The sequence below is a fragment of the Delphinapterus leucas genome, chromosome 2, assembly GCF_059928025.1.
Source record: "Delphinapterus leucas isolate spDelLeu-1000000601 "Yukka" chromosome 2, BTC_Dleu_Yukka2, whole genome shotgun sequence".
Classification (NCBI taxonomy): domain Eukaryota; kingdom Metazoa; phylum Chordata; class Mammalia; order Artiodactyla; family Monodontidae; genus Delphinapterus; species Delphinapterus leucas.
This window is the reverse complement of record NC_143130.1, coordinates 178262130-178277346: the sequence shown is the minus strand read 5'-3', so window position 1 is coordinate 178277346 and position 15217 is coordinate 178262130. Positions and strand designations below refer to the sequence as shown.

At 52.3% G+C, this 15217-nt stretch overlaps 1 protein-coding gene across 2 annotated transcripts in view; it reads right to left on the bottom strand.

The window, feature by feature from the left end:
* Nucleotides 1–15217, bottom strand: part of DYNC1H1 (dynein cytoplasmic 1 heavy chain 1) — a 65694-nt gene that overhangs the window by 27852 nt on the left and 22625 nt on the right. For both annotated transcript variants that reach the window (XM_022576062.3, XM_089908211.1), the window contains 23 exons: nucleotides 13352–13492; nucleotides 12829–13005; nucleotides 12585–12695; nucleotides 12382–12501; nucleotides 11730–11969; nucleotides 10009–10164; nucleotides 9766–9879; nucleotides 9420–9530; nucleotides 9132–9341; nucleotides 8817–8963; nucleotides 8301–8467; nucleotides 8025–8198; nucleotides 7141–7306; nucleotides 6870–7058; nucleotides 6582–6776; nucleotides 5615–5897; nucleotides 5005–5105; nucleotides 4251–4410; nucleotides 2989–3232; nucleotides 2629–2812; nucleotides 2138–2350; nucleotides 1151–1389; nucleotides 809–965 (listed from right to left, as the gene is read on the bottom strand). In XM_022576062.3, the coding sequence (XP_022431770.2) occupies nucleotides 809–965; nucleotides 1151–1389; nucleotides 2138–2350; nucleotides 2629–2812; nucleotides 2989–3232; nucleotides 4251–4410; nucleotides 5005–5105; nucleotides 5615–5897; nucleotides 6582–6776; nucleotides 6870–7058; nucleotides 7141–7306; nucleotides 8025–8198; nucleotides 8301–8467; nucleotides 8817–8963; nucleotides 9132–9341; nucleotides 9420–9530; nucleotides 9766–9879; nucleotides 10009–10164; nucleotides 11730–11969; nucleotides 12382–12501; nucleotides 12585–12695; nucleotides 12829–13005; nucleotides 13352–13492 (3999 nt within the window). The remainder of the gene's footprint in view (nucleotides 1–808; nucleotides 966–1150; nucleotides 1390–2137; nucleotides 2351–2628; nucleotides 2813–2988; nucleotides 3233–4250; nucleotides 4411–5004; nucleotides 5106–5614; nucleotides 5898–6581; nucleotides 6777–6869; nucleotides 7059–7140; nucleotides 7307–8024; nucleotides 8199–8300; nucleotides 8468–8816; nucleotides 8964–9131; nucleotides 9342–9419; nucleotides 9531–9765; nucleotides 9880–10008; nucleotides 10165–11729; nucleotides 11970–12381; nucleotides 12502–12584; nucleotides 12696–12828; nucleotides 13006–13351; nucleotides 13493–15217) is intronic.

Sequence of the window (15217 nt, the reverse complement as noted above, 5' to 3'; positions counted from 1 at the left end):
CCCGGGCCTGACCTCATCTCGCCTGTTCCCCCTTGGGTCCCGCCCCAACTTCTCTCCGCATCAGCCAACTGCCCCGCTCTCCTCGCACACGCCGGGCACAGCCAGACGCTCCTCCCCCGCCACCCGCCCCTCCACCTGGAATGCCCGGAAGCCACAGGAGCTGCCCCCTCGTGCCCTCAGCTTCCCCGGGGAGCCTCAGCACCGCCCCTTCTGCCAGTGCAAGCTCCACCCCTTGGCACCGGGCGGCTGCTCTCCTCCGGTTTACTTTCTCCGTAGCCCCAACACCACTTATCCTGTCTGTCTCCCACCTCAGACTGTGAGCCCTGGGAGGGCAGGGGTTTTGTCTGTGTTGTTTACAGCTACATTTTCAGCATCTAGAACAAGGCCCGGCACACGACGGAACTCCAGAAAAGTGGGGTCAAAGTATGAACGCACGCCCAGGCCAGGCCTGCCCATGTTTACCGCTGTCAGGGGGCGTGGTCAGGACCTGGATCAAGTGCTCATTTCCAAGGGATGACCCTGAAAGTGTCCATGTCTAAATCCCTTGTTCTGCCATTTCGCAGAAATCCTAACTACAACCCCACCTCACGGAGTTGCAGGAAAAGCTACCCGGGAACTACTGAGTAGGCTTAATATTCAGCAAGTAGTGGAAAGTCATGAATGAATGCTTTGAAAACATTTCTCACCAGCCACAGGAATGGAAAGAATGTAGCACAGAGAGGCCCCGACACTGACTGCTGCCACAGAGGCTGGAGCCGCTCCCCCGGCTGCGCGCCAGGCAGTCAGGGCGGGATACTTAGCCTCGTACGTTGGGCGGAAGGCTGAGGCGCTCTCCGTTGGGCAGGGTCAGCAGCTTGTTGTCATCCAGCACCGAGTTCAAGTTCTCCACCCACTCGGGATCCACATCGCCATCAAAGACGATCCACTGGCGCTTCTGCAGCTCACCCCTCACGTTGTCTATGATCCTGGTGTGGGAGGATTTTACAGCAGCGGGTGACTGAGGTTGAAAATGCTCAGCCTGTAACGGTTTCTAAAGTGACTTTAATTTGTCCAGAGCGTGGTAAGAAGAATAACGTACGCTGTTACCACGAGGACAAAGTGCCTAGGTCCCAGTTCTCCGGAGTGCGGACACCCACCCAAGTGTACTTACTTCCTCAGAACATGTGTGAACAGCCCATCTGTCCATTCCCTGGTGTTGGGGTCCAGGGTTCCGTACAGGTGGTCTTTGCTGATGGCTTTAGGGTCGATGATATGGGCCACGCCCTCCACACCCTCGAGCCTCTCCAGAGCCTTCAGAAGAACGCGCCAGGCCATGCTCTTCCCGCTGCCCGAGGGCCCCACCATCATCAGGCCGTGGTTGATCTGGGTGATCTGATAGAGCTGGAGAACCTGAGGGCCAGACCGACCAGCACCATAAGCACTCCAGAGAAGGTGGAAGGGTCCTCACCGCCCCTCCCACCGCCGAGCAGGAGACGTGTGCTGTGACTCTTCCAAGGCAAGTACTGGGGCTTTCTAACCAGAGAGACCTTCAACTGGCCACAGCACAGCAAACACAGAGGGTTTTTACTGAACTGTGGAGCTGTCTGACTGAGTCAGGAGACGCTCACCGAGCTGCCTCAGGAGACACCCCTGAGGTGCCCTGCCGGGAGAACAGAGACCAGATGAACGAGCCGCCTGTCTAACCCAGGACCGCAGCGGAGGGTCAGCACGCACAGCTTGTGCACGTGACACGCTTTTTCTTAAGTGAATCTCACAGAGGAGATAAAGGAAAGAAGTCGATACAGAATGTAAGCCCTATTGATTACACATTTATGTTGTTAATCGTGGTACTGGGAAGTCTTGTAAGCAGATCATTTACTGCCATAGACGGTTTTCATCATGATCCCCTTTAGCCAGCATTTTCAGAGAACAAACTGTACCACATAATTGAAAATTTCAGGTAAGTTTCCCTATCACTACTCTCAAGTTAGGAAAAAATCCTAACAGGTCTTGGGGCAAATCTCCACAAACCAGACGACACCCCTGGTGGACAAAGCCCCGTAAGACGTGGCTTCTCCACCAAGTCCGCGGCCGTCGTTACCGCTCGCGGCCGCCTGCGGGGTTGTGAGGCGCCAGCCAACACCACGATCCCAGCTACCTTTTCAACCCACATCCCGCCGACTTCTTCTCCGTCTCCGTATGTCAGGTACATCTCCTGGCACACTTTCTTGAGCTCCTCCCTCAGCGCTGTCATCTCGCCCCGGTGATACTGGACCCCAGGGAACACGTCCGACAAGAGGCTGAAAAGCAGCGGGATGTCTTCTGCCACCAGCTTTGGCACCATCGTCTCACAGACGCTCTGGATCAGGATCTGCGTGGGGAGAAGGGGATGAGCTCTGCGGGGGCGGGGTGGGGCGGCTCCACGTCTACTGCCCTGTCCCCGGAGGACCCACGGCACAGCTGTCCCGTGAGCAAGCAGTGAGGCCCAGCGCCCCACACCCACCCCCAGGCTTCCCGTCAAATGCGGGTCCCCTCCGTTCACCCCGGGGCACGTGAGCCACAGTGAGAGCCCTCCAGGCATGACTTCAGGGTGGCAAAGGGTAATACAAGCAGAGTCTGGGCCTGAGCAGTTAGGGGTGCCTCGCCCACCTCTTGCTCAGGGAGATTCTCCGCGATTTCTCCTTCGTCCACCGCCTCGCCGCGCTCCGCCTTCTCCCTCTTGATCTTCTGGATCCGCTCCCGCTTCACGTTGCCGGCGCTCACCAGCACGCTCTTCAAGGCTCGGAGACCAAAGTCGTAGTGGCTTTGAGAAGAGAGCTGCTCGTCGCATAGTCTAAAAGAGAAAGGGTTTTCTTAAAAAACAGTACACTTTGAGCACCAAGAGCATCGAACATCAAGAAATCAGAGACGGATACTTGGAAGGTAGTGTCGTAACTACACAGGTAAACTTTAAATGGCACACTTGACACATGCCAGAAACACGATTCGGAATAACTCTAAGTGACTCACTTGAAGAACGGGACGATCTTGTTGGCAAGGACCTCGGCGGTGCGGAAGCCCTGTGAGTACAGCATGACCTGGGCGATGAGCTGCCGGTCGGGCTTGGTCATGGCCAAGCTCCGGAAGAGCTTCTTCAAGTTGTCTGGAAGGTTCGACCGGCCCGCGTAGCCAGGGTTCATGGTGATGAAGATGGCCATGTCTGGGCTCACCTTGACTTGTTTGTTCAGCAGCTCACAAGTAATGGGGGCAGAGGCTGAAAATCGGAGGATGGTGTTAAGACTCGTGATAGTCAAAAAACCACTCCAAAATCTAAAACTGCAGAGCAAGCACCCATCTCCCTGCCGACCCAGGACTCCAGGGGAGCTGGAGGCTCTCACCAGACACGATGCCCACCGGCCCAGGCAGGCCCATCTTCACCCACTTCACCCACACAAAAGCCGTCCGAATGTGTAACGGATCAAGTCCCGGAGGCAGGAAGCCCACTATTTGTGCATTACTGAGCATCACAAGGTCAATGCAAGAATAGAAACACAGCCCAACAATAGTTGCAGAAATAAAAACCAATCCATGTTGTGACAAAACTGACCGGCTGAGGTCATGAGAATGACCCTCTCGTAGGGTCATCAAAGGAAAACACAAAATAAACAGCCCCCCCCCCCGCCCCCCATCCCTGGACTACTTAGGGATCAGACTTCCTCCATAGGAGAACATGGAACGTGGAGTACACAGGTACTGATTTGACACTCGTTTTGTTTTATTTAGGAGGTCTGGTAAGATGAGTTACCGTTATTATGGAAAAAAAGGGAACATTAAAAGGTAAACTCTCCAACGTGGATGTATTTATTTACGTCCTCCAGCTCACGAGCCCAGGCTGTGTGCGCAACAAGCTCCCGGGGCCCTCCGAGCAGGCACTCCCACCGTGACGAGGGCTCGTTCCCAACACTCTGGCCAGGAGGCCTGGCTCTGTGGGACGCAGGGAGGAGGAGGGGAATGCGGGGGGCCCAGAGCGGCTCAAACCTGTGTTGTGTGCAGACACCGGGGGAGGGAGCACGGTGACTCTGCTACAGGGGAAGGACTGACGGCTCCGCGGGGCTGCTCTGGGACGAGGGGTGCAGCGTTACCCTGGGCCCTACCGCCTGTCTTCACTCAGGATGCACTGCCCCGCCTGCAGCAGTGAGTCCTGGAGCTACGTTAAAGTCTCCCTTATTTCTAATCAAAGAGGCGGCCCCCTCTGCGCCCTCCAGGCAACTGTAAAGAGAAGCCGGTCTCACTCTTATCGTAGCTGGGGCTGGAGTGCTCGCGCAGCGCCTCCTGGATGCACTGCACCTGCTGGGACACGGCCGACAGCATCCGCTCCTCCAGGCGGTTGAACTCGTCAAAGCAGCCCCATGCGCCCACCTGGCAAAGCCCCACAAAGATCCGTCCCATCGCCTGAAACGAGAAGAAGGGAAGGGAGCTGAAACCACGGCCGTGGTGCTGGCTGTATGGGGCTCCGATTCTGGCTTGGATGACGGGTCCCACCCTGGGCAAATCACATCTTGAAACCCTTGTCTGCTCATCTTTGAAATGGGAACAATATCATCTTCCTCCCAGGGTGGGGGGGGGGCGGGAGGGGCTGTGAAGGTGGCATCAGCTTCACACGTGAGGCAAGGAGCCCAGCCCCACAGGTCAAGTGCCTCATAAACATTGGTACAGATGTAACGTATCGTGTTTCCTCCCGTGCCAATACAATCCCAATGACAAGGTTAACACGTTGTTTAAAAAACCTTTCCCATAATGTTTGTTTATTTCCGGGCATAGACACCAGGAAGATATGTTACACTGAGGAGTCCGAAGAATTTGAGGACGTGAAGCTCAAGTCGGTGTCAAGCACGTGCTGGGAACCTCCAACGGCTCAAGTAACCCTGTCCCCAGAGGACCATGCTGTGCTGTAAGGCCAACACAGCTCTAAGAGGTGCCGCCTGCTATTCCCCACCCAGCCCTCTCAGGCCCTTAACTCTAGGTGGTTCCCACAGAGCTGCTCACCTGGAAGTCAAAGGTTTCATCACAGTTGAAAACTAAAACAAAGCGTCCAAGCTGGTGGCCGAGAGCTTTGACAGACTCGGTCTTCCCAGTCCCAGCAGGCCCTATTGTTTGAAGAAAAGGAATTGAGAACTCAAGTAAGAACACACCTTTAGTTTTAAGAACTGTAAAAAGCAATTCATTTTAAAAAACCAAAGTACAATCATCCCTCGGTCTCCACGTGGACTGGTCCAGGACCCCTGCGTCTACCCAAATCCATGGACCCTCGAGTCCAATAGTTGGCCCTCCGTATCCACAGGTTCTGCATCCATGGATTCAACCAACCTCGGATGGAAACTTTAATCCATGGTTGGTTCAACCTGAGGATGTGAAACCGGTGAACGTGAAGGGCCGACTGCCTATCTATTAAAACAACTCGGTGTCTAAGTGGACTCACACAGTTCAAATCAGTGTCGTTCAAGGGTCAACTATAACTGTGATAGCCGCCAACGGATTTAAAGTTTTAGAAGGTACCAGCCACGCAGTTAAGAAGTACATTTAGATCATTTGCTTAATCTTGGAAAAGTACGTTTCCTATCTGACTCCACCTGTCCAGGTGTGGGGAGGGACTCACCGAAGGGGGACCCGCCCAACCTGGCCTCCAAGGCCTGTGTCATCGTCAAGTAGCAGCGGTCGGTGAGGGGGGTCTGGACCAGCTTGTCCTGGACACCCAGGTACTCAAAGCCATAGTTAAACTTGGCATTTGCCATTTGAATCGACAACTGCTGCAACACATCGGTTTGCTTAGGGTCAAAGTAAAACCGCATCTGGCTGAGCCACTCGAAAGACTTGGCGTTGTCGATCTTGCTCTTCATCAGGGACCTGGTGACGTCTCTCTGGTGAACCAACTCTGTGATCTGAAGAAAGAGCCGCTTTAAAGAGCTTATCGGAAAGTACATTTCATGAACGGAGGCACGTAAACTAAAGTACGTGAGCGTGTCCTCGGGGTGCGGGGGTTATTTAGTAGACTTTTAAATTGAGATTCTAGGTCCAGTTACAGTGTAAACATTCACTTTGAAAAACAAGAGAACTGTTGTTCACTTTAAAAAGCAATAAAACCGTTACTCACTCAATGGAATTACACAGAATCAAGAGCTGCAGCAAAAACAAAGAAACAACAAACAAAAACTCTGCTAGTTGCACCTAGCATAAAACGTGATGGGAGAAGAGCTGTCTCTATCCTAACAGTCCATCTGCTGCACACGGGGGCGCAAAGGCCAGCAGCAGCAAGCAACTCGGGCTCAGAGACACGCTGGGCTGGTCCGCCACGGGACGTGTTCTTTGGGAAGGACAGGACGAGAGTGTGAAAGACCCAGAGGCACGAGTGTCACCCCTTTGTGTCGGGAGGTCGTGTGTGTTAACTCCTGTCCCCCAAGATTGCCTTTCAGCAGTACCAGAGTCAAGTACACACCCCAGCATTTGTCAACAGGACATCCACTTGTTTTTCTCCCTGCCACCAATTAGGATCTTTTTCAAGCGTGAGTTCTTTCAACTGTCCGAGGCGAAGCCCCAGGAGCCTGGCTGGGAGGAATGGGACTAACCAAGTGCTCCAGCTTGCGTCTCCGGAGCGGTGGCTGCTCCATGAGGACCGAGTCGGCCAGCACGTTGAGGGTGACCTCCACGTTGCTGAGCACGGAGTGCAGGGGGGCCGTGTCGCCGCTCCCGCCGACGCTGCTCAGCGCCGTCTCCACGTTCTCAGACCAGGCAATCTGGGCTGACAGGACCACGAGCTGGGCCTGCGAGACACGGCACACAAGACCCAAAAGGATGGTTTTAAAGATCAGCCAGTGCCCTCACCTTCAGACTGTCCCCCTTCTACTGGACAGTACCTGGTATTTGTCAATCCAGGTGATGTAGGTATTTGGGTCAATTGAAGTTGCTTTACCAAAAATCTCAACTTCTGTAACAGACTCAGCAAGGAGTTTGGCCAGCGTGACTCTCATCTCCTTCTCTACTAAGGTGAGCCACTCGTTGATTTTGGGATGTTCAGTAATTGACACGGGAGTTTTAAACATAACCTGAAATAAAGAAACTCTAAGAATTAAAGTGCGCAAAGATGGGAGTGAAGTTTTCTAAGTTACAATCAATGAATGTAACTACCTCCTCTCCTTCACGGGATGAGATGCCCAGGACGACAGAGCTGTCTTCATTTAGGATGATGCTCGAAACACCAGCAAACATTTTCTTGAAATGTTTCTGTAACTTAGCTACATTCTTACTGTTTCCAATGATTTCAAGCAAATCTTCATCACCCACAAAATAAAACCTAAAATTAAAATAGCATGTAAGTTGCTAAAACATGACATATACACAAATAAGGGGAATCAAGGCAAAACTTCAGGAAAGGAAGGTGGATATGGATTGTGATGGACCACCTCCAGCCTGAATTCAGATCACATCCAAATTTCTTCCAGCCCTCAGCAAAAGATATACACTCACCTAACAGATCCTGAAGAGAAATTCAATGGATTTCATATAATTCACCGGATTTCATATAATTCACCGCACCTTGGGAATTTTTTAAAAACCTGCTCTATTTATATTAAGCAAACTATTCAGAAAGAAAAGAATGCCACTTAGAAAATAAAATACAACTTTCCTGGTGGTCCAGTGGTTAAGACTCCATGCTTCCACCACAGGGGGCACGGGTTTGATCCCTGGTCAGGGAAGTTCCGCATGCCACACAGTGTGGCCAAAAAAAAAAAAGAATCACAGCTAAATTTTTAAGAGACGCTAGCTACCTGGGAGGGTGAATAATAGTTTAAATGAAGCTTAGTAAATGAACCCACGGTAGAAAATTAAGGATTATTTGTTATAATTAGGAAGCAATGGATGAAGGAGAAACGGTATTCACTAAATCGGTTACTGGTAACAAAACCCTTGACGTCAGAGTGACCAACACACAGGCCAGGAGGGAGGGAGGGGCGGGAAGGAGGCGCCGGAGCTGACCTTCCCTTCAGTCCCCGTAAAAACCACCCTCTCACCTGGGGAAAGATGAGCGCTCTCTTTCCAGGTACTCTCCCAGGGCTTTCTGGATCTTTCCTAGCAGGTCTGCTAATCTCTCCAGTGACCTCTGTACCCCCTGGATGTTCAGAACATCCATGACCAGGGGAGACTTGGATACTTTTTTCATGAGAGCCAAGAATTCCGTGCTGATACTACAAATCAAATTAAAAGCGAGGTTAACGTCAGCCTTCGTGCAAAGGGTGGTTACCAGCCAAGCCTACCCTTCAGCCCTCCGTCCCGGCTCGAGGATGTACCTCTGAAACCGCTGGGTTTCCACCGGCAGCAGGTGTTTGATGTCTGCGCTGCCCGTAAAGATGCCCTCCAGGTAGACCCAGCGCCTCTGCACGTCGATCCACACGTCGAAGAGAGCCATGATCCGGTTCAGTTTGTCTTCCCAGCTCAGGGCATCCTCTTCAAACACCTAGTGGGTGGATGGAAGGCAGAGCTCAACTGCTGAACTCTCCACTCTCAGATACACCAGGACTCACGCCAATATGCAGAAAAAAGATCCTGTCAACTTACGTGACTCACATTTTCTACCAGAGGCACCTGGGAACTGTGAGTCTGGCCATTTTTATTTTTTAATTATTTAAAAGGAATCTGTTTTGGCCACACAGCATGCCGGATCTTAGTTCCCCTACAGGGATCGAACCCATGCCCCCTGCAGTGGAAGTGCGGAGTCAATCGCTGGACCGCCTGGGAAGGCCCTGACTGTAAGTCTGAAGGTACAACGGTGGATGTGCGGGAGGGACACCTCCCCACAGCGGTACCTTATAATACGGAGAGAGCTTCATGGCAGACACGCTGTTGATGTGCTCTTTGACCTTGTTGAAGAGGTCGTCCCAGCCTCGGATCAGGCGACACTTGTTCTGATAGTTAACCAAGTCTAATTCGTAAGTATTCCACACTTCTCTTATCTGAATTGAAACCGAAAGAGGCACGTCATCAGTATGTGGGCGTTCGCCAGCCACACAAGTGACCGAGTGTAATGGAGACAAAAGGGACCACATGTGAGGCTCAAATCTACGTCAGTCTATGTCACAGCCTGAAACAAGATCTGGAATGCCCATCAGCCTATTACTTACCTGCTTCAAAAATTCCTCCAAAGCCATCTCCCCCTGTGCTACAAGCAGCACATCCTTGACAACCGCTTCATTTTTCTGCAAGTCAACGTCCCAGATCTGGCCGAGGGTCAGCTCAGAAACAACCCAGTTTACACGAAGCCGTTTCATCAGCTGTTTCCAGTGGCGATCTTTAAGTGCTTCAGATTTCAGTTCAATCACCAGCATGTTTATCTGTGGAGAGATGGAGCCGTGTTACCCGTGTGGCGTGTTTCTAGCGGACATCTGTGACCGCAGCTCTGAGTCACCGACCTTGAGGTAACCTTTCAGAAGCCTCTGGACAAACTCGTAGGACGCGTACTGCCGTAATCGTGCGGGGAAGTTTTTCAGCTGGTTCAAGAGGCCATCTAAATTTTGCCGAAGCTGTCAAGAGAGACACAAGATGGTATTTAGTTTGCCAACATTCCTTTAAACGATGAAATATTTTTAAAATGGTTTCAGGAGAAATTTTACATTAATCTGGATGAATAATGTAAATGACCATCAAGTGACATTTTGTGAATTCTAACAGTTCCTTGCTTGCCGAGTTTCTAGGTGACGCCTACAACTTTCAGTGCGTGAAGGCGTGTACATAACAGCTACCGGTAGCTCCACGTACCTTCCGAGGCTGCACTGAAACCCACGGCTGCTCCTTCATCTGATCGATCTGCTCCCAGACCTTAGACAGTTCTGACCAAACGCCTTTGAGGTCCTGTAGCTCCTCTAAGGCCACCTGCGATGAAGCAGAGTAAAGCAGCTGAAATGGAAGCAGAACCACCCCACGGCTCGTGAGACACTGTGGGCCAGAGGCAGCGTGAGCACGAGGGGCCCGGCCCCAGCTGCCCGCTGGAGCGGTTCGTACCTGGACGCGCTCTTCGCTGCCACCGAGAAGTCCCGTATCTGTCAGTTCCAGCGCCTCCTTGGCCTTCGCACACTTCTCCCTGTCGTCCTTCAGCCTGCCGAACTTTCCTTCATATATGGTGAGAGCCTGAAGCGCCTCCTCCGGGCGAAGATTGCCCTGAAGCAGTCAAGGCCAGAGGATCAGAGCCGGGGCTCAGGACACACGAGCTCTTGGCTCTGAAACGGTGGAGGGGGCCTGCTGGGCTTCTAGAATATGTGATTCCTTGAACACATCTACGTACGTAAACATCCAAAAGCTGTACACTGATGATGCACGTCCATTACTGGATGAACTTTTACCTCCAGGGTTGACACAGGGAAGGTGGAGCACCTCTCGACTCAGCCACCCCTCACTAAGTGCTGAGGGAGACGGAAGAGAAGAGTCAGGACAGACCTGGGCCTGGAGCAGGACACTCCTGACCGAGGGGACAGGGTGCTTGGGGCTGCCAGCCACGCCCTCCCTGAGATGCGGAGTCGTGGTATCAGTTACCGAGAGAAGAATGAAAAGGAAAGCACTGTTCTCACTGGAGAAGACTCTACTTCAGCCTTAACACTGTTTACACACTTCCTTTCCATTCTGATAACCTTTGAGAAGGACTACACAAAATATCAAAGTTTTCACTCTAACACATTACTAGCAAGGTGAGGCAACAAAAGATATTCAAATTCAGGTGATCACACTCGTTTGTCTAGTGATCAGTACTCACTCCCCTGCAGAGCCTGGAAGCTCTGGCATTAGCAAAAGCACAAGCCTGCTTAACAGCGGGGCCCCTCAGCCAAAATGAAACACAAGGCAGGACCTTGGGCCCAGCAGCACAGAGGCCAACCCAGTAGACGTGGGGCAGCCAAATCAGCCCCCAGGACTGGTGCGGAGAACCTCCATCCACACTATAAAACCAGACTGACGTTCAGAGCATTTCAAAACCCTTCCCCTTCTATGCGTACGTGTATGTCTAAGTTTGAATTCCACCCAGTGAGCCAGGCAGGCCGTGACCTACTTGCCTGAGCCCCATACTGGCCGTCCCCCTGCCTGGACGCCCCCTCGGCCACGGCACGCTTGCCGGCCCCTCCCTCAGCCTCCACATGTCAACCCCCTGCAGAGCAGGAACGCACCAACACCCCTTTCCCGCGGCACGTATCACCATCTGACTTAAAACACCTGTTCTTCTCGTTCACGCTTTACCCTCCGTGCCCCAGTGGAGCGTAACTCCATGCAGGGAGGGCTCCTTTCTGGTCACCGCTGTATCTCTGCTGCCCAGAATATAGTCGGTGCTCAATAAATACTTGAATGAACCCAGAGACCAGGGTGTGGCAGGTCCCGGTACAGAAAGCCTTAACGACCGCGACAATGACGTCAGAGTTCAAGCGCGATGCTTGGCCTGTGTCCACGAGAGAGGAAATTCTAACTTCTGACTATGCCTAAGTAAGAGGATAACTTACAAACAGAAAAACGTTAGTCTTTAAAACAATTCCTTGACTTAAGTGACTGTCACGAGGAGGTCTAAGTAGGCTTTCGTGTTTCCAAATCCACTACCTGCAAGTACTGCTCCTTTTAATTACAGGGAAAAGTCTTCATTCTGGAAAGCTAAGCCATGGCAGGGCCTTTTAAGTCTCCGAAAGCAGAGACGCCAGGTCACCTGCTGCCGGCTCGGGAGAAGCTGCGGCGCCGGGGGCGAGACTCACCGTGACAGGCTTGGTCTTCTCCCAGTCGGTCAGCAGGTCGGAGGTGCGGCTCTCCACAGCCCGGTCCTCCTGGACGATCTTCATCTGCAGGTTTGCCACCTGCTGCTGGATGGCAGAGTCCTTCCGCCGCATGATGTCGTTGAAGGCCCCCCACTCTCCCTCGATGTTGTCAATGTAAAGCCAGGAAGGCGGGAACTGGAACCTTTGCTTTTCCAGCAAGCGCTGGCCGTTGCGGTAGAGCTTTGAGGGTCACAGAATAAACTTAGCACTTTCCTTCACAAGGGCAGCAGAGACAGCTGTCAGATTCCCACGGACGGGAGGGCACCCCGCGGCTACGGAGCACACGTGCTCCCCTCCCGACGGCACCGTGGCCAGTCCCGTGACTGCTCCCGGCTGCACCGGGTGGCCCCGAGCAGGGTCTAAGCGTGCTAGAGCTGAGCGTCACACCCTCCTTCCAAATTATGAGAAGGTAATTCAAGTTTGAGGACTTGAAGGTCCACAACTACAGCAAAAGATTTTAAAAGACAGGAGCCTGTGGCTCTCAAACCCTGAAGTGCCTAAGAATCACCTGCCCACCCTTACAAGCACGGCAGGGGCACGACAGAGATGCGCCGTAGACCCCACCTGAGACACAGTGAGGGACAGAGCTCACCTCGACTTGCTTTTCAAACTGCTTGATCTTCCGTTTCAGAGACTGCACGTAGGTGATGAAGGTCACAGCGTCGGAGGTGCTGGCCGTGTCCACGGAGTGTTGCTCCAGCTCCTGGCGAGACTGTCCGGAGAGAGCAGAGCGTTTAACGGAGAGCCGAGGGGCACCAGGGGGTTCATCACACCGGCAGGATCCTGCCTCCTCACCTTGGAGATCTGGGAGTGGAACTCTGTCATGTTTGAGCCGAGCATCTGCCCAAATTTGCTGAGGACCTCCTTATGCCAAGAGTCGTACTTCAGGTTCACCTTAGACTGGACCTGCAGGTGAAGGAGCACACGACAGCGGATGAGCAAGTCTTTCACGCTGGAGTGTTTATGCCTCAACTTCATTTTAGTCAGATGTTGCCGTCCCAGCTCCCTGGACACCTTTCAATGAGACAGCAGAGCTCACCTTGCCGTAATCTATGACTACTGGTCCAAACTCCTTCTTGGTCTCTGCATTGTCAAAGGTTCCTCGGGCCTTCCTTATCTGCACCAAGAGCGCCTGCCACTTGTTGAGATCCTCCCCGAGTCTGTTATAGATGTTCTCAGCTTGCATGTCCCACAAACACTGATACTGAAGCCAGACCTGCAAGTGAAGAACAGAGTTAGATACTACAGTTTGACTTTTCATTTTGTAAGATATTAACATATATTTTCATATTCTGTTAAAAGTCTCATGTTCTTTCATCGCCGTTAGGAAAACTCTCACTTCAAATTCTCAGAATTTTCCTATCAAAAGAGAATAGTTTCCTGTTCTCCAAAATGATTAATATCCCACAAGGTTTGCCCTATTGTTCACTCCTTGTTTTAAGACAGCAGATTTTACCTCATCGTTCACATTACACATAGTCAAGACCTCCTAGCTCCATATCATTAAATCTCATACTCCTAAGTGTGTAAGACAACATACTGGGATGAGACTAGCTTCTCACCTTGACGTACTGCTCGACTTCAGCTACGATGCCCATGACCGCAGAATACGATTCCTCCAGGGCAACGGGGCCATCTGGCATCCGTGTCAGAGCATTCCGGTAGAATTTCTCTTCTTCGGTCAGTTCATAGTGGACACCCACCTAACCAAACAAAGCCAGAAATGAACGCAGGTAGTGCGCACAAAAATGTGAATCTCAGAGTCACTTTCACTTAATTAAAATAAACCGAAAGAAACTGTATTTAAGGGATAACATTCACTTATCCCAGTCACAGGTAACCAGAAGCCTACTTATAATATAACTCCTCAAACCAACGAAAGGAACATCAACCACAAGCCAGAAGATGTGGCGTCACTACTGGCACAAGGCAAAAACGGTTAGAGAGCAGGCGAGCCCTAGGAGCAGAGAGCACGGCGCCCCAGAGCAGGGCCCTGCAAGACCTGAGCCTCTCATCCAAGAAGGCAGGACTGAAGGTGGCGCCTACGAGAGCGTGAGATGACCACGACCAAGTGTTAGCACCAACGTGGATGCTGGAACCCGCGACACAGTCATTTGTTTGTTTCAGCCACTTGTGGGCTGTCACGTGCCAGGCACTGTTGTAGGTACAACAAACAGACAAAAACCTCTGCTCACATAGATTTACATTCTGTGGGAGGAGAGAGACAACTAAGGGAAAAGCAAAATACACAGCATGTCACAGGGTGAGCAGTGCCATGGAGGAAAGCAGGGAAGAGGGGGCGAGGGGACGTGGGTGCAGGGAGGATGTATTTTGAGCAGGGGAGTCAGGGAAGGCCTCACTGAGGAGGTAACGAATGGGCAGGGACCAGGAGGTGGAGGGAGGGAGCCTGGTGAGTACTTGCTCCCAGGGCTTCCGAGTAAGTGCAAAGGCTCAGGGGCAAGAGTGCACCTGGCACGTGTGAGGATGAGCGAGAGCCCAGCGCGGCTGCAGCAGAGCCGTGAGGGGAGGAGCAGATCAGGGAGGCGGCGTGTCACGTGGGGCCCAGCAAGGCGCCGTGGTGGGTGAGACAGGAAGCCGTTAACGGGCTCCGAAAGAGAAACGTCAGGGCAAACACACAGTTTTAAGATGCACTCTGGCTGCTGTGCTGACGACTGATTGTAGGGGGCAAAAGCAGACACAGAGAGACCAGTCAGGAGGGGGCTTAAATAATCCGACTGAGGGATTATGGTACCTTGGACGGTGGTAGCGCTGGATGTGGTAAGAAACAGATTAGGGTTAATTTTTTTTTTAATTTTTAAATTAATTATTTATTTTTGGCTGCGTCAGGTCTTTGTTGCTGCACACGGGCTTTCTCTAGTTGCGGCAAGCAGGGGGCTACTCTTTGTTGCGGTGCGCGGGCTTCTCATTGTGGTGGCTTCTCTTGCTGTGGAGCATGGGCTCTAGGCACATGCAGGCTTCAGTAGTTGTGGTGTGTGGGCTCAGTAGTTGTGGCTCGTGGGCTGTAGAGCGCAGGCTCAGTAGTTGTGGCGCACAGGCTTAGCTGCTCCGTGGCATGTGGGATCTTTCCCGACCAGGGATCGAACCCATGTCCCCTGCATTGGCAGGCAGATTCTTAACCACTGCACCACCAGGGAAGTCCCGATTAGGGTTAATTTTGAAGATAACGACTGTGGGTGTCCAGGAGCAGGTTGGAGGACGGGAAAGAAAAGACTGGGGGAGGAGCAAATCTGAGGGAGGGGTCTGAGAGACAAGTCCAGTTTGACACGTCCATCAGGTGGTCACATGGAGACGCCAAGGAGGCAAAGGGACAGGCAGTCTGGAGTTCAGGAAAAGGCCTGGCTGGAGACAGGAACACGGAGTTGTGGCACTGGTATTTAAAGCCAACAGGCTGGATGAGACAGAGAGAG